This window comes from Lactuca sativa, chromosome 3, assembly GCF_002870075.4.
Source record: "Lactuca sativa cultivar Salinas chromosome 3, Lsat_Salinas_v11, whole genome shotgun sequence".
NCBI lineage: Eukaryota > Viridiplantae > Streptophyta > Magnoliopsida > Asterales > Asteraceae > Lactuca > Lactuca sativa.
Genome location: NC_056625.2, coordinates 102,526,593 through 102,550,063, shown reverse-complemented (window position 1 = coordinate 102,550,063; position 23,471 = coordinate 102,526,593). Strand labels below are relative to the sequence as shown.

At 34.8% G+C, this 23,471-nt stretch overlaps 1 protein-coding gene across 1 annotated transcript; it reads right to left on the bottom strand.

Moving 5' to 3' along the window:
- Positions 1–22,143: 22,143 nt before the first annotated feature.
- On the bottom strand, positions 22,144–22,704 carry LOC111915416 (probable E3 ubiquitin-protein ligase RHG1A). Its single transcript, XM_023911074.2, has one exon. The coding sequence runs from the start codon at positions 22,702–22,704 to the stop codon at positions 22,144–22,146; it is 561 nt and encodes a 186-aa protein (XP_023766842.2).
- Between the last annotated feature and the right edge of the window lie 767 nt (positions 22,705–23,471).

Here is a 23,471-nt window from a genome sequence, read left to right as displayed (position 1 = left end):
TAAGATGGAAATAGCACTAGCAAATGAGTTGAATGATATCAAAAGCTTTGTTTATTTGTTTATTTATTTATCTATTTTTTTTTGTTATAATTATTTCTACGATAGTGCAGATGGTTTCATAGCAGGAGGTACAACTAGAATTGTTGAAAAAACTTTATAACAAATTGATACAATGAAGACAAGATTGCAGGTATGAGTGATTAAGTGTTTGTTGCATGATAAAAGAAGGTGAAATTACTCATTCACATCAAAATTATATTTGAATTCTGTCATTATGTTCGAACATACAAAAAAAAACATTTTAAAATGATATGTTGACTGTAGGCAGCAGTGAAATAATCAATGGATACTTTTTTCTTTTTTGTAGACCAATTGGTTTTAAAACCTAAAGCTTACTATCATTAATGTCTTGAAAGCTGATTTTGATTATTAACATTAATTTGCTAAACATAATCTTCTTTTTGTTTTCGAAAACATGTAAAACAGAAACAAAATGACAAATGTGAAAATTAACCCTAAACCTTATTATCAAAAAACTCAATTCTTCACCAACCATTTCTTGATCATACAATTTGGATGTTACCAATGTCCACCATGCCAGTGCTCCGATAAACTCACTCCCATGTAATACTCTTCTTGACAAATCAGACATATTTCTCCATCTCCTTCACCTCCTTCGTGTTGTTCTTCTTCTTCTTCTTCTTATTTGTAATCCTCGTCTTTTTTTGTTGCTACTACTTTTTCTGATTCATCATCATCATCATCATCATCTTGTTCTTGTTGTTGACGAGGCTCTAAACTTGGCAATAATCTCCATATATAGGCTGTTGATCATCGATCACTTGTGCTCCATCCACAAATCATTGCTTACTGATCTGGACACTCTTCTATAATCTTGACCGGAATTAATTAACCTCATGAAAGAGCTGTGGACCTGCAGATTGGACACAAGTTTTTCTGCACCAACCATTTCTTGATGCATTTTTCATGATACACATGTCCGCATTTGAGTGTTCCTATCGTTAGACCCGCTTCATATTCTTCTTGACAAACCACACAAATCTCTCCTTCTCCTTCTTTTGATCCATCGGCTTTATTCTTTCCTATAATCGTGACTGGAAGTTCAGATATCTTTCTAAGATACCTCGAGTACTTGTCATACTCAACTACAATCTCTGCAATCTCCATAGTCTCTTCATCATCGAACTCTTGTGATCCATCCACGAATCTAGCAGTGGCAATGGATCCACGATTCATTGTCACTTCCATCCAGAAAGTTGAATAAGCAGGTTCATGGTCAATCAACAAGCACCACAAATCTTCATCACCCTCTTCGATCTTTAGTGCCTGAATTGGAGAGAGGTTGACGCCGATTAGTTGATCGAGATGCAGATGCTCACCTGGCTGTGCGTTGATCATGAACAAGCACCGGGAATCTGCGTCTATCAACCCGTATGAACGCATAGATGTAGCCATAATACGTTTCTCAATTTCTTCTTGATGAACAAATGCTTTTAAAAATTCTGATTTATTGAAGCAGAAACTCTGAAGTATGAAACTTTAACTTGAATTAATCGACCATATGATCTAGTAACATCAAGCGAACTGGTTATTTATAGTTGCAGTTTGCTACTTGCACCGCAAGTTTCTTATTTTAATTAATTAGTTTTATGCATGCGTATAAATTTCGAAATGGAAATCTTATATAAACTGAAGGCATGAAATCTCAAAATACATAAACAACTTTGAGTAGTTTTGGAAAGATAACATACAACTAACGTGTTTAAGGGAATTTTTTTAAATCTTTGTTACGATTGAAAATTATATAATTAGAAGTTATTCATAATTAATGAACCGGCTAAAATAAAACATAAACCAACTCGTTATGTCAAAGGAGTCATGATATTATATATTGGTTGCTCTCAGAAAATATAAATAAATGTTTTTTAAGGGTGTCCACATTTAACATCGAGATTAATTCATCCTTTTTTTTTTTTGGAAAGTTGATTAAATAGAAACACTGAGATTAATGCATTAAACCTACATGCAACCGAGAGTTTAATTCATTGTTTATATGGAACGTTGATTTACTAGAAACATTATATCAAGGCGTTAGGCAAGGAACAAATTACCGAGTTTATAGCAAGAACTCATTTTTTATTTATTAGTGAAGCTTCAATGATACATACCCATTAATAGCACGTAAATTATGTCACTAAATTTCTTTTTTCTAGTAGTGGGACTATCTCTCAACACCACTTGTGTCGACTACTACCGGAAAATAGGTTTTTAGTGACACATCAACTATGACACATATACGTACAACAAGAAATAAGTCGTTTAGGGACGACGGCTTTTGAGACGACGCCAGCCTTTAGCGGCGACACACAATTATTTTGTCGCTAAAGGGGGTCGACCGGTGATCCATTTGTGCCACACGCCTTTTAATCGTCATCGTAGGTTGTCACAGTGATCCATTGGTTAGGGTTTCGTCTGGTGTCAAGTAATAACGGCGACACTAATTGCAACGACCTATCGCCGCTGTTGTTATTGATCTGCGTGACTTTAATCGTGACCCTTCAATTGTTTTTAGATCGGACGGCTATTGATAATGGCGCGTGTTTTTCCCTCGAACGTGTCGCCACTAATGCTTCGGCATCGCCGCTAAAGGGGTCGTGTCGTTTTGACCGCCCCTTCGTCCCAGACAACTCATTTTCTGCCTAACACCCCTCCTCTTGCAAACTCCAGCGATCATCGTTTTCTGCTGAAGTTTACCGTCATTTTCCGGCGTTCTTCCCCAACCCAAACCATCACTCCTTCTAGGCTTTCATTTTCCGTCAATTTCCGGCAATATCCGGCCATTTTCGGTGGATTCTGAGTTCTCCGGCAATATTAAAACTAGGGTAATTAAGGTGCCTTTTGCTCTTCCCTTTTATCTTTCTCTTGTTTTCTAACCTATATTTCACCTTAATTTCATTTTGTTTGTGATTTATGTAAACTCCGGTGGTGCTCACGCAAATTTCCGGCAGCTACAAGACTTTTCGGGCGATTTTCTGTTTTCCGACAACTGTAGGTTCTGCTTGTTTTTTTTTTTGTTTTTTTTATTTTTTTTCTGTTGATAATACCTCAAAACAAAACGCATGTTCAGTTTATATTAGTGTATTGCTACCACATTTTGGTGGTGTCATATTGAAAAGCCTAATTAAGATTACATCTTAATATACTTCTTGATCTAATTAATTGGTTGCATTTCTTTGAAACTAAGCACTGTTTATATATATATATATATATATATATATATATATATATATATATATATATATATATATATATATATATATATATATATATATATATATATATATATATATATATATATATATATATGGCTGGATATTTGGCTGCTTAACATCAGTCTTGTCATATATGTGTATGTGTATGTATGAAAGAATTATATATGAAAATGTATGTATAAATGTATTTGTATGTGAAATGTATGTGTATGTGTATTTGTATGAAAAAATGTATGTGAAAAATATATGTATATGAATTGTAAGCATTTTTATGCGAAAATATAGATATTTATATGAAATGTATGAAAATTGTATGTGAAAATATTGACACTTTTATATGAAATGTATATGAAATGTATGAAAAATATATGTGAAAATGTAAATATTATTAGGCTACCATAGGCTAACTTTAGACTTATGAAATATTTATTAATATTAACTTCTATATTAATATGTATGATGGGTAACAATTTTGAAGATGTTATCTTCGGTAAACAAATATAAACTTTTAATTTACTGAAAACTTTTTTTAAAATCATCAAATAAATTATATTTATAAAAATTTAATAACATATAATGTTATAGTATTCATAAAGAAATAATAATAGCTTACTATTTTAAATAAAACAAATTAAAAATAAAATAAAAAACGTATGTAATAACTAAGAGACACTAAAAATGAAAAACGTTATATCTTAAAAATATGTAATTGGTTGATATGATGATGTGAGTTCTTAAAAGTACCTCGTCTTTATTTCTTTTATCAAAAAAATTCTACTAAAGTGACGACACTAAATATGAAAAAAAAAGATGATATATATAACAAATATGTAATATCGTTTAAAGTACAATGTTATAAGAAAAAATAAAATGAAAAATTAAGACGCTAAATTTTCTAAATTATAATTATTCAAAATAGAAAAATATAAACAAAAATAAGTTGGAATTAAAAATCAAAATATGGAAAAAAAATGATATAAATAGCAATTATATAATATCGTTGAAAGAATCATCTTTAATGTTGACCTTGTTCTTAAAAATATGCAATTGTTTGATATGATGACATAAGTTCTTAAAAGTACATAAAATTCTACTAAAGTGACGACACTAAATATGAAAAAAAAAGATGATATATATAACAAATATATAAGATCGTTTAAAGTACAATGTTATAAGAAAAAATAAAAATGAAAAATTAAGACATTAAATTTACTAAGTTATAACTACTCAAAATAGAAAAATAAAAACCAAAATAAGTTGGAATTAAAAATCAAAATATGAAAAAAATGATATAAATAACAAATATATAATATCGTCGAAAGTATAATAACATAATTAAAAATAAAAATCAAAATTAAGACGCTTAATTACAATGATATAATAAATAAGTAAGTTATTTTTAATTTAAGTCTCTTCTTTTTAAATCATCAGAAGCCTAGAAATACCGGTCAGAAATTGATTTATAATTTAATTTCAGGTTGTCCCTGTTTTGGGACTGCTTTTTGAATATCTTACCTCATTTAGGATGTAAATGTGTATTACATGATTGATTGTTTAAGAAATATTCAGTTGTTATTTTCTCTTTGCTCCTCGGTATATAATTTTATATATACTTAGGAGCTAAGGGGAAATGCTGCCGAGTTTTTTTGAAACGGTCAATCATGTAATACACATTTGCATATGGGGTAAGGTATTCAAAAAGTGGGTTTAGAAGCCTATCCTTGTAATTACTCTCCGATTGTCCGGTTTTCTATTCCATCTGATTGAACGGTTACTCTATCCTTATAAATATTCAATCCTAATTCTAGTTCTTGTAGAGTAAAAAGTAAAGCCTAACTTATGTTTCAGTTGCAACATGTCTATTTATAAAACATGGACTACTATTGAAAACCGTAACTCTACCTTGTTCCAACAATGATTCGAATCTTTTCTCGAGAGGTCCAAAACACACGTCGATAACAAAGGTCAAATCAAATGTTCGTGTAACAAATGTAGTGTCAATAAATTTATACTACTAGCCATAATGAAATTCCATATACTTCAACATGGTTTTAGTCCACATTATATTATATGGAAGTATCACGGCGAAAATACAACTCACTCCGTTATCGAAGACATGCCACGTAGTAACGAGATGGCCGATGTTATTGATGATGTTATGGGGAGTGTGATTGAAAATGATATCAACCGCGGCGAAGGGAACCCAAATACAGACGGTAGTGGTGTTGATGGTGGATTTCAAAAGCTGTTAGAGTAAGTCCAATTAAAATTATATCCTGGATGTTCGTTTTCGTCCCTTGACTTTTTAGCTAAACTGATGCATATCAAGGTGATCAACAAATGGACTGATAGTTCATTCGCTCAGCTTCTTGAGTTGTTGCAAGTGCTTCATCCCAATGGCAGTCATAGTTACAAGCACCGCAACCAACACAGGTACTTGTTAAATTCTTAAAGAATTTGGTAGCTTTGTTATATTGTTAAGAACTTAATATATTTGTAGTAATTTTTGGTAGCTCGGTGGTTTGTTAAATTGTTAAAGACTTAATTGATTTGGTGTTTTGATGGTTTGATAGTTTGTTGAATTTTTAATGACTTAATGTGCTTGTGACTTAATTGTAGGATGTTGATGTGAATGTTTTCCTTCAAAACCCAGCATTTGTGACGGCCATTGGAGACATTATTCGCTCGTTTAAAAACCATGTCAACGAGAAAAACAACGATGGAGAAGACGAAGACAACTAGTATTTTTTGTTTTATGATATGGAGTATGTTATTTTGGATTTTGAAGATAGTTTATGTATGATATATATTAGATGTTTGTTTGAGATTTATTAGATATTTTATGGAATATGGTATGTTTGATGTTTTTATATAATTTGGTATGTATTTATTTATGTATTTTTTATTAAAATGTATTTTATAATGTATATAAATTAATATTATAAAAAATATGTTTTTTCTCAAAAAAAAAAAATTAAAAAAAAAAATAATAATTTGCAGCGATGCCTTTATGGACGATTACGATCAATTGCGACGACATACCTCCAGGGAGGTTTGACGGAGAAACTCCGGCCGGTTGCCAGAATATTAATAGAGACGACGTTATTTATGACGATAGTGATGTATTAGGGACGACAGGTATTAGAGACGACATCCGGCTATTAGCTACGAAGCAATTGCGGTGACCCGTTAGCATAAAACTATGCTATAAACAGGATACATAATTTATTGGGCCGATATAGGTGCGTTTCACCCATGAGTACATTGAGGAAAACTCACATCTCAGTCCGAATAAAACCTCAATAAATCCCTGCTCCGAAAACCGGCTCTACACGACACCTATTATTCAAAATATTGCCCAACTTAAAATTAATATCAATTTACGTGAAATACACTTTGGTCAAAATTGGTCAAACTTAACAAACCAACCGAGTGCGCGGGACGTACTCAAATGTACGTGAGGCATACTCAATCGCTAACCAAATTGTAGGATTTGACCGTGTACGTGCGTCGTACCACCTGGTAGGCCCATCGTATGCAGTTGGATGCCTTCCCAACTCGTTAAGTGATTAATAATCAAGCCCTTATGTCCAAATTATAGATCCAAGCCCCAAATGTTGTCTTTGACTATAAAGTTTTCAACTTTATGGTATTGCATGGCCATTAAGTGCTTAGCACAAAAAACCATAACTACTTAACTCATTAAGACCTTTTGACTCATGTATGGACGGGAAATAATGATCACAACCACATTTTTTATACTTCCGAACACCTCAAAACGTATGAAAGGACAACTTAAATGGATTGGAGTAGCTCATACTCAAAATACAAAACTAATGGGACCAAAAGGACACAAACTGTATGGCTAACTTAGATCTAAGTATAGCTTCCTCAAGTTTATAGTCTTTTTACCTTCACGGAGTGCCCAAATGTGATGAGATTCTGGATCCAAGGAGCTCTACACTTAGGCTGAATTCCTCTTCTTCCTTCCACCTTCAAGAACACTAAAACACACATACCAAGCTAAAAAATGGCTTCAAAGGGACTAGGGTTTGCTAGAGAGTCGAAATGAGGATGGTGGTTGATGAGGGAATGAACATTGGGGAGATAATGATGAATATAAAGGGTACAAACCCTAAAAACTAGGGTTTGAGGATCATGCACGTAACCTCGGGCCAAAAATTACAAAAATTCCACTGTGGGCCATGTTGTAACTTATCTCATACATAAGGGCTAAAATACAATAAATCTTCATACTTAGGGTTTAAATTTGAAATACCTCATCATCGGAATGTTACTGGTATACATGAATGTCATTCTAAAGCCTGAAACCTTAATTTGAATTAATAATCATATTAGCTAGTAACATTATGCTAACTGGTGATTATCGATGAAGTTTGCTACTTAGACATCATGTTTCTTATTTTAATTAATTTGTTTTATGCATGCATGTAAATTTCGAAATGGAAATTTTACATGTATTAATCAAGGCATGAAATCCCAAATATAACATAACAAAAACTACTTAGTATTTTTGGAAATAGAACATACAAATAACATGTTTAAGTTAATTTATTAAATATTTGTTACGATTAAAAATTATATAATTAGAAGTCATACATAACGATAATGGCTTCTTGCGAATCTTCCTCATGGAATGAACCGGCCAAAATAAATCATAAACCAACTCGTTATGTAAAAGATGTGATGGTATTATATATCATTGCTCTTAAAAAAATATAAATAAATGTTATTTAAGGGTGTCCACATGCATACCTGTGACAACCCGAAATTTCTATTCTGAACAAACCATATCAAGCCAATAGAAGTAGAACAGTTACAGTGAAAACTCAGATTTCGAGTATAAGTTTGGCAGTTTTCAGGGTTTACACTTAAGGAGATATAAGGAGAGTGGATGCACTATGGTTTTGTGCAACACTGTTATTCCAATACTCTAGGATATTAGAGTTCATTCCGAGAATAGAAATATTTTCTGCCAAAAATCCCAGGACTATATATAGAAAACTGAACCAAATTGGTTCATTAGTTGAATTCCAATTAGAGAAAAGCCAAAATTCTCTCTCACGGATCTTCGGGTTTTTATCCCAAATTGTGAGTACTTCGATCTAGTTATGTTATATAGCTTTGATTGTGTTTAGAAACACCAATTACATATCAAACCTGTGAGATTCAGGAGTTTACCGCCCAAGAACGTTCTTGGAGAGTAAACTCCGATAAGTGGCTTAAATGCTACCTTAGACTTGTATGCTAGTGAGTATATGACTAGAAAACATCAAAAACGGATTAAGACCCCAAGATTTGGGAGTTTACCGCCCAAGAACACTTGGGGAGTAAACTCCATTTTAAGGTCCTTAAGGGTTCCAATGACCCTCAAAGCTTTAGAACTCGAACTAGAAGCCTTCATTTCATATTTAGGACACCAAAAGCTATTAAAATCTATGATGAAAGTGAGTTCACGGCCAAGGAGCTTCTTGGGCCGTGAACTCCATGTTAAGTGCCCAAAGTGCCCTAAATGCCTTCTTTGAACCAATAGACTAGCATAGCACATTACCTTGATGTGTCTAAGACCCAAAGCAATCAAAATACCAACACCTAGGGGTGTTCACAGCCGTAAACACCTATAAAGGGGTCAAATGACACCCTAACTCCTTCCTTATGCCTAGAAACCAACATAGATCATTACCTTGAAATGTTTGAGACTTGAAAACACCATAAACACCTTCCCAAGGGAGTTTACGGCCGTAAACTCCAAGGGAATATGGTCCCAGGGCCGTAAACTCCTCAAAGGAGTTAATAGGAAGCCTAAACACTTGTTTAAGCCTTGAAGCAATTCACCACATGAGTTGTATAATTGTTAGACTTCATCTAGGGACTTGGTTGAGAGTTTACGGCCAGGAGTTTACTCCCCTGGGCCGTAAACTCCAAAACATATGACCATTAGACCATAAACTCCCATTAGGGGCATTGCACTCCTTTGTTGCAACCCATTAGCCTCCTAGCACTTGACCAAAAGTGTTTTCCTCGCGTTTAAATGTTTATACTTGTATAATTAGTGTTTTAATCACTAATTATTTATATACATATGTCTTTATATGTAATTAGGATCATTTTGTGTGTCTAAAGTCTCCACTTGACACCAAGCACTTGTCCGATCCTTCCTTACAATAACAGTCCGTTCAATTCCAGTCACTTACTGCAGGTGAGTTCATACCCCCTTAATCAATGATTTAAACTATTTTTAAATGTTTTATGGGGGGATACAAGTAGAATTATGCTAGTTATTATATCAATCACATGTGATTAATAAGTAGAATTACGCTAGTTATTATATCAATCACATGTGATTAATATGCAACATTCAAATGATTTACTACACATTGGCCGTTTTACCAAACAGTTTCCTTCAAATGATTTTTTATAAACATTTTATATGTTTTAAACTCCTTATTACATTGTACATTTTACTCTGTATATCACATTTCAAACTTATTTACAATTGTGTTCCAAACAAATGTTTCCTTATACTTAAACTCTTTTATCAAACCTATGCCTTCAAACTGTTTTATTGGTTGACATCAAGTCGATCTTTTCTGAAAATAATAATTATGTTCAAATGTTTTACAAAACTTATTTATGCTTTTATATTATAAATTGCATGCCTCTATATGTATAGTTATATAAGAAATGTTTAAAAGACTTAGGAAGGCTATCCACCCTATTTCCTTTTCGCGCTTGAGATGTGGTCTGGTGGGATATCGGGTACTCGTCCGAAAGTCGTTTAAATATTAGTTATATATCATGTGTACATATATAGTCATAAAAGGTCCTTCCAGTTCATCACATGCCCTTGGGTAGCAAGGGTATACATCAATGTTCATACGTACTAGTTAGATTACTAGTAAACTACCATATGGGTAGTTTAGGAAGATACTAGAACTATTACTAGAACGCGATATCATACTATGAGTCAGTTCATTCATGACTCAATACTTACTACTAGAAGAACATATACAACTATACTATAATGATTACATTACTATACGTGCTAGGTAGAGAGCACGTATATTAGAGCTAGAACAGTTCGTTACATTACACTTACATTAATACGCTAATAAAATTGTGATCCACTGTATGGGAGCATGCCTTAATTGTCATGACCCGAGTTGTAGCCAGAGTCTCTTGAAGGGAGAGCGTGAGTTTGCGTATAGATCTATAATGGATTGACTATCCTACACCTTGCTGTTAGCTACAGCAGCACCGGCAGGTCTGCGGGTGCCAAACGTCATATCTTATTTTTCGACTATACGTTGTCGTTGTTACCTGTCTATAGTATGGTGCAATTTATCACATGATACCTTAATATAAATCCGGTTTTAGGTAGTTAGTGCAGCGGTAGTTCTTATAGCGCTACGTTTTAGTACTACATTAATTTTCCCCATACATATATTTAGTGATCTTTTCACTTAAACTATAAATGTAAAAACTATATTTTGATAATGATAGTTACACTTGGGAAAATTTCACACTTTAACAAGAAACGAACATATAGAACAGTTAAGTCTTGGTAGAAGACTACATAGAGATCAGTTAAGTCTTGGTAGAAGACTCCATGTTATAATAGTAGGAATCATAGGGATTTCTAGGGTTTTTCAAACGTTTACAGTTGTTTTACAAACATCTTCATACTTAAAGTTCATATATAAATTCTTACATACAAATACTTACATACAAATTAAGACACTAAAATACTTTTGATCTCACCAGCTTCAAAGCTGATACTCGCTTTCAAAATTACTTGTATCCTTAGGTCATCATAGACAGGTACCGATGCAAGGAGAAGGGAAGATGGAGTTTGTTCAAGACTTATCTTTCATTTTGATTTATGCTTTAGTGTTTATCAAAATTTGACAGACTACTTGTATAATAATTATATTATTAATGCAATGGATGATGTTGTTGCTTGTTTACTACTTTTCATTGTTGTGATACTGTACATGACGTCCTCCGCCCCAGAACGTTTCCGCCGTTCTTGGTTTTGGGGTGTGACAGATTGGTATCAGAGCATTGTTTATAGTGAATTAAGTATATCAACCCATAAAAGATATACTAACTATAAATACATAAGGGATTAAAAATACTCTGACCAAGAGTTTATACTTTAAATAATAAAAGATTTAAGTAAGTATACGTGCCTGCATTCATACTAAAATCAGTGTCACTAGGACAGTACAAAAGAATTACGATTATTGGGCAACACAAGTGGGCTTAGAGGCATATGGTCAAAACTGGGAAGATATAGTCTGATCACCTATATTATCGGAGGGTTGAGTAGCATGTGCCTAAGTTTAATTGTGTGGTTGCAACAATGCTAAAATCTTACCAACCCTACCACAATGAGAACAATAGAACATAACATTAAAAATTAAAATACTATAGGAGTATTTGGTGTTACTATAAGTACGTTATACTTGAGAACTAATACGGGATGTTCATTACTAAGTTGATAGTTGCTAAGTGGATACACTAAGGATATATGTAATTAGGATGTTATAGACTTAGAATCTGTGAAATTTTACTTTACCCTGATTCTGTGTGAATTTGGAGTTAAGATCACTTATTCGAAGGTCTATCCTGTTTAGATTACACATAGTTGGTATGCACTTCACAAATAGCGATGTTTCTAATGAAGGTTTTCTAAATAATTATCTAGATAGTTCGTCTAATAATTATTCTCTTACCCTAAATTCTCGCATAAAAAATATAGCTGGACTCCGTCCCCACGGCAACCAGTACCTTCTGAGTGAGGCCATAACTGGTTGGTTTAGAGAAGAACCAGAGAATGATCATCATATCCCCTTGAATGATCACCATGATGAAGACCTTTCATATGATGTTAACTCCGAACCAGAGGTTGAGAACCTACCCCGAGCAGCTCCCTTTCCAATTCCTAACCCTCGTCCGACTTTTCATGGCCCGACCCTGAGTGAGTGGAATGCTTGGAAACATGGAGCCAAGGAAAAGATCAGCTCATGCCATTTAATGGCGACCGAAGCTTTTACAACTTGAGCAATGGGGGCTCAACAGATAGAGTCTTGCCAATCTTGGTCCGCAGAGTGGCCCGAAATGAGATTCAAGGCAGGACAGCCTTACATCAGATTACCGAAGTTGTCGCCGATGCGAGAATGCATACCCTCCGTACCATTCGTCTAAGAAGATGCTCATGAGAGATCAGAGAGAAGCCATGAAACCCTGCTGCAAGCACTAGCTGAATCACGAGCCGAAGCCATAGAGCCCCGAGTACACCAGAGGGTGTACGAAAGACACCTACTTGATGTAGAACGTCAACTGGCTGAACTGAGAGTTCACCAGAGGGGTGACCATCGTCAGTAGTAGACTCTTTACTTTGCTTCCCTTGTTAGAAAGTAATCATTTTCTGTCTTCGCCTGATGTGGCATTTTATATGAAATTACCTTGTACTGTAAGTACTTTAGGTTAGGTCCTTATGCTGTCAAGAACTATCTTCTCAGGATATGATGTAAGACCTTTACAAGGTCATTTTTCCTGAATTTTTACGTCGTGAATATCAAAGATATTGACAGCTGGCTAACTTCTGTGTCATTCTTTATTCAAGTACTCTTATCATACTTTCATTGGGGTCTATCTGAAACATGCTTTAGTCAACTCATTGGACTATAGTGATTTATCTCCGGAGACATTTCCAAGTCTTTTTCAGTGGTTGGATCTTGTTATTCACCAACCCACGATACCTCGGCTTGAACGACAAACGTCTCGAGACCATTCTACGAACTTACTTCTACTCATTACTAGGACTGCATCATAGGGATGTAGGTCAAACCTTCGCAATCATACCTCCAATCCGTACTAGGACTGCATCATAGGGATGTAGAATCATGCCGTCATACGGAAACAATCAGCCGAGCAACGAAACCCCCATCCTCCATACCGACACCGCTACATTACAAGCTGCAGTAGCAGCTGCTATGACAACTTTCCTTACACACATCAACTCAGGCAACACAAACAAGACTAAAAAAGGAATCGAGAGTTTAGATGGTAGTACCAACCCGGGAAACCAACAAACAGTAACAGTCACTGGCTCGCAAAGCCGAAAGACACAGAACAAGAAACGAAAGCGTCAAGCCCAGAAAGAACGCAAGAAATCCCAAAGGCTGGCTATGCAACAACAAGTGGAAACCCCTGCCATCCCAGTACCGAGCAGGCCATATGAGGGAAAACTCCCGAAGTGTGATAAGTGTAGTTTCCATCAGCATAAGCCTTGCCATGAGATGCAGTGTTGCAATTGCCTAAAAATAGGGCACCATGCTCGTGGCTGTGGAGCACCGGCACGACCCATCACTCAAGTCCCTTTCATCGGGAATAACCCTACACACGAGAGTAGTTATAACGTTGAACGCTTTAGGAAGCAATTTTCAAAGTGGAGTAACGAGGAAGGCACTCGTGTCCACATAACATTGGCTAAACACCGCAATCCCATCACCAAAGCTAGTACTAGCCAGTCATGCCACCAATGCGATGAGATAGGGCACGTCAAGAAGGATTGCCCTATATCAAAGAACTCTGGTGCAGATCGGAAAATTCTCAGGATCACAGCTGCAGGAGAGCCTACTCTGGAACCCTAGTTAATGTAACTTAGGCGTGTTGTTGTAACAGACATATAAACTATCCTGAACTAGTGCAACTAAAGTCTTACCTTTTGCGAGATCTTGTCTGTATAAGGATTCTCGTGCTGCGTATACTTGTCTTTTGTAGTATATCTTATTCGCAACAATAGTCTTGTGGTAAATCTAAAGTACTGTAACTCTGTTCATGGTTGCACGGTTGTGTTTTGTCTGTAAACGTCTTATGTTCAAATCTAATGTCTTTAAGTTTCAGTATGATTCCGACATTATCATACGACTCGATTCAAGTTGTTCTGCACGAAAACAGCTTCATACATACATCTCTTTCTTCTAGATCGCTTTTCCAGCGAAGCCGTTATATCAAAACACCGAAGTACTCATGCATGGAGTACCTCCTAGTTCTTTTCTTTTCCGAAGAAACCCCCCGAAGTACCACTCGTGCAGTACGTCAAGTTCAATCCAAGGATTTATACGATTGATCTATCACTGAGAAATGTATGCATAAGAGTGATATATAATCAAGGTTCTATAGGTTTAGAATTGATGATTCCACTTTAACTTCTTTTTCCCCAATGGGATGTGAGCTTAAAGAAGAATCAGTTATTCGACTACCTTTTCAATCTTAATTATATACGACTCGTATACACGAAATTGTGATTGTGAAACCAGGTATGAATCCTAATATGAACTTCAGGACGGAGAACTGCCTAAGCCTACGAGAAATCGCATCGTCATGTGAACAAACTTAGAACCCAGTACGACTCTTGTAAACAGATCGCCCTGTAGTTGAAACACCTACGGAGATACCAGAACAATACAAACAACTTAACGAACTGCACAACAATAGAATAAGAAGACTAGACTTCTCACCCTGAAGAACCTCCAGTCTTATTCTCCCAGAGATCGACGGATTGCATCGTATGTGCCTCGGATTTCGAGGAATCCGTCAAGATTTTTCATTAGAAATCGTTATCTCTGCCGCACATAGATGAAATGGTTGAGCAAACACAAGGAAAGAATTACTTTCAGAAATGGATCTGAGATCCGAATATCACCAGTTCGAGTGTTAGGGAAGGATGTCCGGAAGACTATCTTCCGAACTCGATGCGGACACTTCGAGTCTGTAGTGATACCCTCCGGATAGGACCAATACGCCCATAGTTTTCATGAGCTAAATGAATAAGGTATGTCTTTCTTACTGGGATCAGTTCGTCATTTCTCCATGTAATGACTTACTTATCTACCCTCGTAGTAAGAAGAAAACCGATGGAAACATTTCCTACAGAGGAACTTTTAGCGAAGTTCTCTAGGCATGAGTTTTGAAATTGAAGAGTCGAATTTCTATGACACACTGTTAGTAATGTGGGAAGTTTTGAGTACTTTTTCAATTAGTCAAAACTGTTGAGCATTGGTCGGCACCAGAGACACCGACAGACATTCGCCAAATTCTAGGTCTTACAGACCTACTGTCATAGTTCGTCCATAACTCCTCGTAAATTACAGAAACCCGTACGACTTTGACCCAGCAAGGGGTGGCCTTTGTCTGGGAAGTTAAACGAGAAAAAGGAACCTTGGAGATTCCAAGTGAGTGACCAAGTTCTTTAGGAAGTCTCACTCAGGAACGGCTTAATATGCTTCGTAAAGCGTGGAAAGCTAAATCCAAGATAGACAGGACCTCCGAGACTCTTATCAGAATCGGTCCTGTGTCTCGCACACACTAGACCTACTCCGCGAACTCAGTAACGTACATCCTACTCTTCGCGTCTAAATCATGAAACCATACCTATCCATTAGGACTCTTGTAAGTCCACTCGTCGAGATCCTTGCCTTCGTATTAGAACCGTAGTGACCCTCGACCGAGGGGTCAATCGGACGAAGCAACGCCGTCGCCAGTTAGTGAAGGTTCATTGGAATGCCAACCGAGAACCCGATTTCACTTAGGTGCGCTAGAACAAATCGATTAGGAAGGTTTCCTCCTCACGACTCGATCATTCGTGCATACTTCCTTGCCTAAATTCTAATTTCGGGACGAAATTCCCTTCAACAGGGGGATGATGTGACAACCCGAAATTTCTATTCTGAACAAACCATATCAAGCCAATAGAAGTAGAACAGTTACAGTGAAAACTCAGATTTCGAGTATAAGTTTGGCAGTTTTTAGGGTTTACACTTAAGGAGATATAAGGAGAGTGGATGCACTAGGGTTTTGTGCAACACTGTTATTCCAATACTCTAGGATATTAGAGTTCATTCCGAGAATAGAAATATTTTCTGCCAAAAATCCCAGGACTATATATTGAAAACTGAACCAAATTGGTTCATTAGTTGAATTCCAATTAGAGAAAAGCCAAAATTCTCTCTCATGGATCTTCGGGTTTTTATGCCAAATTATGAGTACTTTGATCTAGTTATGTTATATAGCTTAGATTGTGTTCAGAAACACCAATTACATATCAAATTTGTGAGATTCAGAAGTTTACCGCCCAAGAACGTTCTTGGAGAGTAAACTCCGATAAGTGGCTTAAATGCTACCTAATCCTTTCCCCGTGAATTGTAACTACCTTAGACTTGTATGCTAGTGAGTATATGACTAGAAAACATCAAAAACGGATTAAGACCCCAAGATTTGGGAGTTTACCGCCCAAGAACACTTGGGGAGTAAACTCCATTTTAAGGTCCTTGAGGGTTCCAATGACCCTCAAAGCTTTAGAACTCGAACTAGAAGCCTTCATTTCATATTTAGGACACCAAAAGCTATTAAAATCTATGATGAAAGTGAGTTCACGGCCAAGGAGCTTCTTGGGCCGTGAACTCCATGTTAAGTGCCCTAAATGCCTTCTTTGAACCAATAGACTAGCATAGCACATTACCTTGATGTGTCTAAGACCCAAAGCAATCAAAATACCAACACCTAGGGGTGTTCACGACCGTAAACACCTATAAAGGGGTCAAATGACACCCTAACTCCTTCCTTATGCCTAGAAACCAACATAGATCATTACCTTGAAATGTTTGAGACTTGAAAACACCATAAACACCCTCCCAAGGGAGTTTACAGCCGTAAACTCCAAGGGAATATGGTCCCAGGGCCGTAAACTCCTCAAAGGAGTTAATAGGAAGCCTAAACACTTGTTTAAGCCTTGAAGCAATTCACCACATGAGTTGTATAATTGTTAGACTTCATCTAGGGACTTGGTTGAGAGTTTATGGCCAGGAGTTTACTCCCCTGGGTCGTAAACTCCAAAACATATGACCATTAGACCATAAACTCCCATTAGGGGCATTGCACTCCTTTGTTGCAACCCATTAGCCTCCTAGCACTTGACCAAAAGTGTTTTCCTCGCGTTTAAATGTTTATACTTGTATAATTAGTGTTTTAATCACTAATTATTTATATACATACGTCTTTATATGTAATTAGGATCATTGTGTGTGTCTAAAGTCTCCACTTGACACCAAGCACTTGTCCGATCCTTCCTTACAATAACAGTCCGTTCAATTCCAGTCACTTACTGCAGGTGAGTTCATACCCCCTTAATCAATGATTTAAACTGTTTTTAAATGTTTTATGGGGGGATACAAGTAGAATTATGCTAGTTATTATATCAATCACATGTGATTAATAAGTAGAATTACGCTAGTTATTATATCAATCACATGTGATTAATATGCAGCATTCAAATGATTTACTACACATTGGCCGTTTTACCAAACAGTTTCCTTCAAATGATTTTTTATAAACATTTTATATGTTTTAAACTCGTTATTACATTGTACATTTTACTCTGTATATCACATTTCAAACTTATTTACAATTGTGTTCCAAACAAATGTTTCCTTATACTTAAACTGTTTTATCAAACCTATGCCTTCAAACTGTTTTATTGGTTGACATCAAGTCGATCTTTTCTGAAAATAATAATTATGTTCAAATGTTTTACAAAACTTATTTATGCTTTTATATTATAAATTGCATGCCTCTATATGTATAGTTATATAAGAAATGTTTAAAAGACTTAGGAAGGCTATCCACCCTATTTCCTTTTCGCGCTTGAGATGTGGTCTGGTGGGATATCGGGTACTCGTCCGAAAGTTGTTTAAATATTAGTTATATATCATGTGTACATATATAGTCATAAAAGGTCCTTCCAGTTCATCACATGCCCTTGGGTAGCAAGGGTATACATCCATGTTCATACGTACCAGTTAGATTACTAGTAAACTACCATATGGGTAGTTTAGGAAGATACTTGAACGCGATATCATACTATGAGTCAGTTCATTCATGAGTCAATACTTACTACTAGAAGAACATATACAACTATACTATAATGATTACATTGCTATACGTGCTAGGTAGAGAGCACGTACATTAGAGCTAGAACAGTTCGTTACATTACACTTACATTAATACGCTAATAAAATTGTGATCCACTGTATGGGAGCATGCCTTAATTGTCATGACCCGAGTTGTAGTCAGAGTCTCTTGAAGGGAGAGCGTGAGTTTACGTATAGATCTATACTGGATTGACTATCCTACACCTTGATGCTAGCTACAGCAGGACCGGCAGGTCTGCGGGTGCCAAACGTCATATCTTATTTTTCAACTATACGTTGTCGTTGTTACCTGTCTATAGTATGGTGCAATTTATCACATGATACCTTAATATAAATCCGGTTTAAGGTAGTTAGTACAGCGGTAGTTCTTATAGCGCTACGTTTTAGTACTACATTAATTTTCCCTGTACATATATTTAGTGATCTTTTCACTTAAACTATAAATGTAAAAACTATATTTTGATAATGATAGTTACACTTGGGAAAATTTCACAATTTTACAAGAGACGAACATATAGAACAGTTAAGTCTTGGTAGAGGACTACATAGAGATCAGTTAAGTCTTGGTAGAAGACTCCCTGTTATAATAGTAGGAATCATAGGGATTTCCTGGGTTTTTCAAACGTTTACAGTTGTTTTACAAACATCTTCATACTTACAGTTCATATACAAATTCTTACATACAAATACTTACATACCAATTAAGACACTAAAATACTTATGACCTCACCAGCTTCAAAGCTGATACTCGCTTTCAAAATTACTTGTATCCTCAGGTTATCATAGACAGGTACCGATGCAAGGAGAAGGGAAGATGGAGCTTGTTCAAGACTCATCTTTCATTTTGATTTATGCTTTAGTGTTTATCAAAATTTGACAGAACACTTGTATAATAATTATATTATTAATGCAATGGATGATGTTGTTGCTTGTTTACTACTTTTCATTGTTGTGATACTGTACATGACGTCCTCCGCCCTAGAACATTTCCGCCGTTCTTGGTTTTGGGGTTTGACAATACCCGGGATTAATTCATCGTGTTGAAATTATGCATTTGGGGTTTTGTTGCAAGTTGGGTTAAAATCATATGAACCTTGAACTATAAACAACTCTGAAAGCCCTATAAAAATGGAGGCTTGAAAACTTGGAGCTGGAGGACAACCAGTACATACATTAAAACTCTATTTTTATATTATACTTTAATATATATTTATGAAATTGTTTCATACAACGTTGTTAAGATCGATATTGTAGGTACGATCATTTTTGGGTTTTTAAGTTCGACATTGGGATCCTACGATCTTACAAAATAAAACATAATTTTAATTTATTATTTTAAAACATGAAAAATATTTCAAATATTAAATTTTTCGTTCAAAAGTAATAAAACTTCAAAATATTAGTCACAAGTCACAACGCAAAATGATAGACGGTAAATTGGTAAAGGGTAAAAGACCTAAGATGGTAAAAAGATTAATTTGCAAAAAAAAAAAAAAAAAATCAATGTAAGGTAGGATCGGATCGGATTTTGATACTACTTACGATCGTACGATCCTGTCCCAAATACAATCCATTTACGATCCGACTTGTTTTTCATACTTGGGATCGTAGGATCGTATGATCATACAATTGTGATCGTGATTTTGACAATCATGGTTTAATGTTAAAAGTAATACAGTTATAAATAATAGAAAGAAAATGAGTTTGGTTAAATGGTTATAGTGTAAAATATAACGTCTTAATGGAGTAAATCAACATTTTCTGATTAAAATATAATATCAGTGGCGGACCGTAAAAGGGGCTGGGGGAGGCCATCCCCCCTGGTTTTGAGCTTCCTAATACCCAGCTATGCATAATATATTTATAAAGTCACCCAACAATTCTTGACAAAAAGTCTAAACAAAATAACCATGAACTATCCAAAAAAATCTGAAAATCATTGCTAAAAACAAGAGAGATCTTGTTTCATTAGGAAAAGGAAAATTAAGAAACCAAAACCCTATAAAAACTAATCCAAATTATAATCATATTTACACAATTCTTGACTCAAACCTTGAGTTTAAGAAAACCAAAAAATTTATAGCTCCCAGTCGATTACCTTCTTCGCATGATTTCCTTCAATTATTGCTCTCTGTCGGAGTTTAACAAAACCTGAGGTTAAAAACCTCTGATTTCCATCTGCCTGCCTTCCGTGTCCTTCTTCGGTTTCTCTCCATAAGAAGCTGAAAACAATACTCTCTTTTTTTCCTCTTTCTCTTCTCCCACCAAAAGTATGATATTATCTATGAATTAATAGATATGGAATATCTTTAGATATTATCTTGCAACTTTGTAAAGTGTGATATAGGCAATAGGGTAGACTTGTAGAAGTTTTATTATTTATTTAATGTTCACTGACAAATTATACTATACTATTTGGTATCGTAAAAATGTAAAAGGAATTAGAAACATCAAAATATGTATCTATTTATTGGTATAAACTAAGAGTAAGTATTAAAATCAAATTTGTATATGTTCTTTATTTATAATATGAGCCTTAGTTTTTGTAAAAAAAATTAAGAATAAAATATAAGGTAGACTGGTAGAGTTTTTGAATGATTTTTGGTTTTGTTATTTGAAACAAGACTTAAAATCCATTTTGATTGGCAATACATCGATAAGTTATATTTTCTGAGTGCAAAATTTTAAATAAATTTTCTTGTCTATATTGTTATGTTTTGAAAATTTGATTCCGGCCCCCCTACTTATTGTGTATTTGTTCCGCCCCTTATAGTATTGTATGATCTTGAAAATTTTACAAATTTATTGTGCTTAGATCTTACCTCAATAGCTTTTCATGGCTAATACCAGTCACATTGGGCAAACTTTCAAGGAATGTAAAATGTCATTCCTAGGTTTATGCTATGAACAAAGGAATGTAAAATGTCATTCCATTACTACCAAAAAAATGTTGTTTTTCTTTGGTTTATGATACAACAAAGGATACAGAAGGAATGCCATTCCTTGAAAGAAAATTGTCCATTATTATTCTTACTCTCTTGATTTGGTTACTAGTTTTTTTTTTAATATAAAGACCATTCTCTCAATAAAAACAAAATTTATAATCATAAGCAACTACAAATTAGCTTTGCATTTAATCTTTTCTTTATTTTCTCTTTATAGTCTTTGTTGCATCTATTATATTTAGTCTAATTGATCATCAGTCCTAGGCATAAACCACATGAAGTAAAGGTTCAACCATACAAGGTTCAACTTATTTTTTTGTATGTGCACTTATATTTATAATCTCTAGAGTTAGCTCTTGATATGTTATATCTCTTTCTATTTTGGATATTTGCTCCTAAAGATTTAGAAAGAAGACTTCTGGAAGCTAAGACGGAAATAGCACTAGCAAATGAGTTGAATGATATCAAAAACTTTGTTTATAGCTGGAGGTACAGCTAGAATTGTTGAAACAGTTTCATAGCAGGAGGTACAACTAGAATTGTTGAAAAAACTTTATAACAAATTGATACAATGAAGACAAGATTGCAGGTATGAGTGATTAAGTGTTTGTTGCATGACAAAAGAAGGTGAAATTACTCGTTCAAAACAAAATTATATTTGAATTGTATCATTAAGTTCGAACATACAAAAAAAAACACTTTAAAATGATATGTTGATTGTAGGCAGCAGTGAAATAATCAATGGATACTTTTATCTTTTTTGTAGACCAATTAGTTTTAATTAAAACCTAAAGCTTACTATCATTAATGTCTTGAAAGCTGATTTTGATTATTAACATTAATTTGCTAAACATAATCTTATTTTTGTTTTCCAAGTATTTAACCTCATGAAAGAGCTGTGGACCTGCAGATTGGACACAAGTTTTTCTGCACCAACCATTTCTTGATGCATTTTTCATGATACACATGTCCGCATTTGAGTGTTCCTATCGTTAGACCCGCTTCATATTCTTCTTGACAAACCACACAAATCTCTCCTTCTCCTTCTTTTGATCCATCGTCTTTATTCTTTCCTATAATCGTGACTGGAAGTTCAGATATCTTTCTAAGATACCTCGAGTACTTGTCATACTCAACTACAATCTCTGCAATCTCCATAGTCTCTACATCATCGAACTCTTGTGATCCATCCACGAATCTAGCAGTGGCAATGGATCCACGATTCATTGTCACTTCCATCCAGAAAGTTGAATAAGCAGGTTCATGGTCAATCAACAAGCACCACAAATCTTCATCACCCTCTTCGATCTTTAGTGCCTGAATTGGACAGAGGTTGAGGCCGATTAGTTGATCGAGATGCAGATGCTCACCTGGCTGTGCGTTGATCATGAACAAGCACCGGGTATCTGCGTCTATCAACCCGTATGAACGCATAGATGTAGCCATAATACGTTTCTCAATTTCTTCTTGATGAACAAATGCTTTTAAAAATTCTGATTTATTGTAGCAGAAACTCTGAAGTATGAAATTTAACTTGAATTAATCGATCATATGATCAGGTAACATCATGCGAACTGGTTATTTATATTTGAAGTTTGCTACTTGCACCGCATGTTTCTTATTTTAATTACTTAATTTTATGCATGCGTATAAATTTCGAAATGGAAATTTTATATGAACTGAAGGCATAAAATCTCAAAATATAACTTAACAGAAACTACTTTGAGAAGTTTTGGAAAGATAACATACAACTAACGTGTTTAAGGGAATTTTTTAAATCTTTGTTACGATTGAAAATTATATAATTAGTAGTTATTCATAATGAATGAACAGGCTAAAATCAAACATAAACCAACTCGTTATGCCAAAGGATATACTGGTTGCTCTCGGAAGATATAAATAAATGTTTTTTAAGGGTGTCCACATTTAACATCGAGATTAATTCATCCCTTTTTTTTGGAAAGTTGATTAAATAGAAACACTGAGATTAATGCATTAAACCTACATGCAACCGAGAGTTTCATTCATTGTTTTTATGGAACGTTGATTTACTAGAAACATTATATCACGGCGTTAGGCAAGGAACCAATTACCGAATTTATAGCAAGAACTCATTTTTTATTTATTATTGAAGCTTCAATGATACATACCCATTAATAGCACGTAAATTATGTCACTAAATTTCTTTTTTCTAGTAGTGGGACTACCTCTCA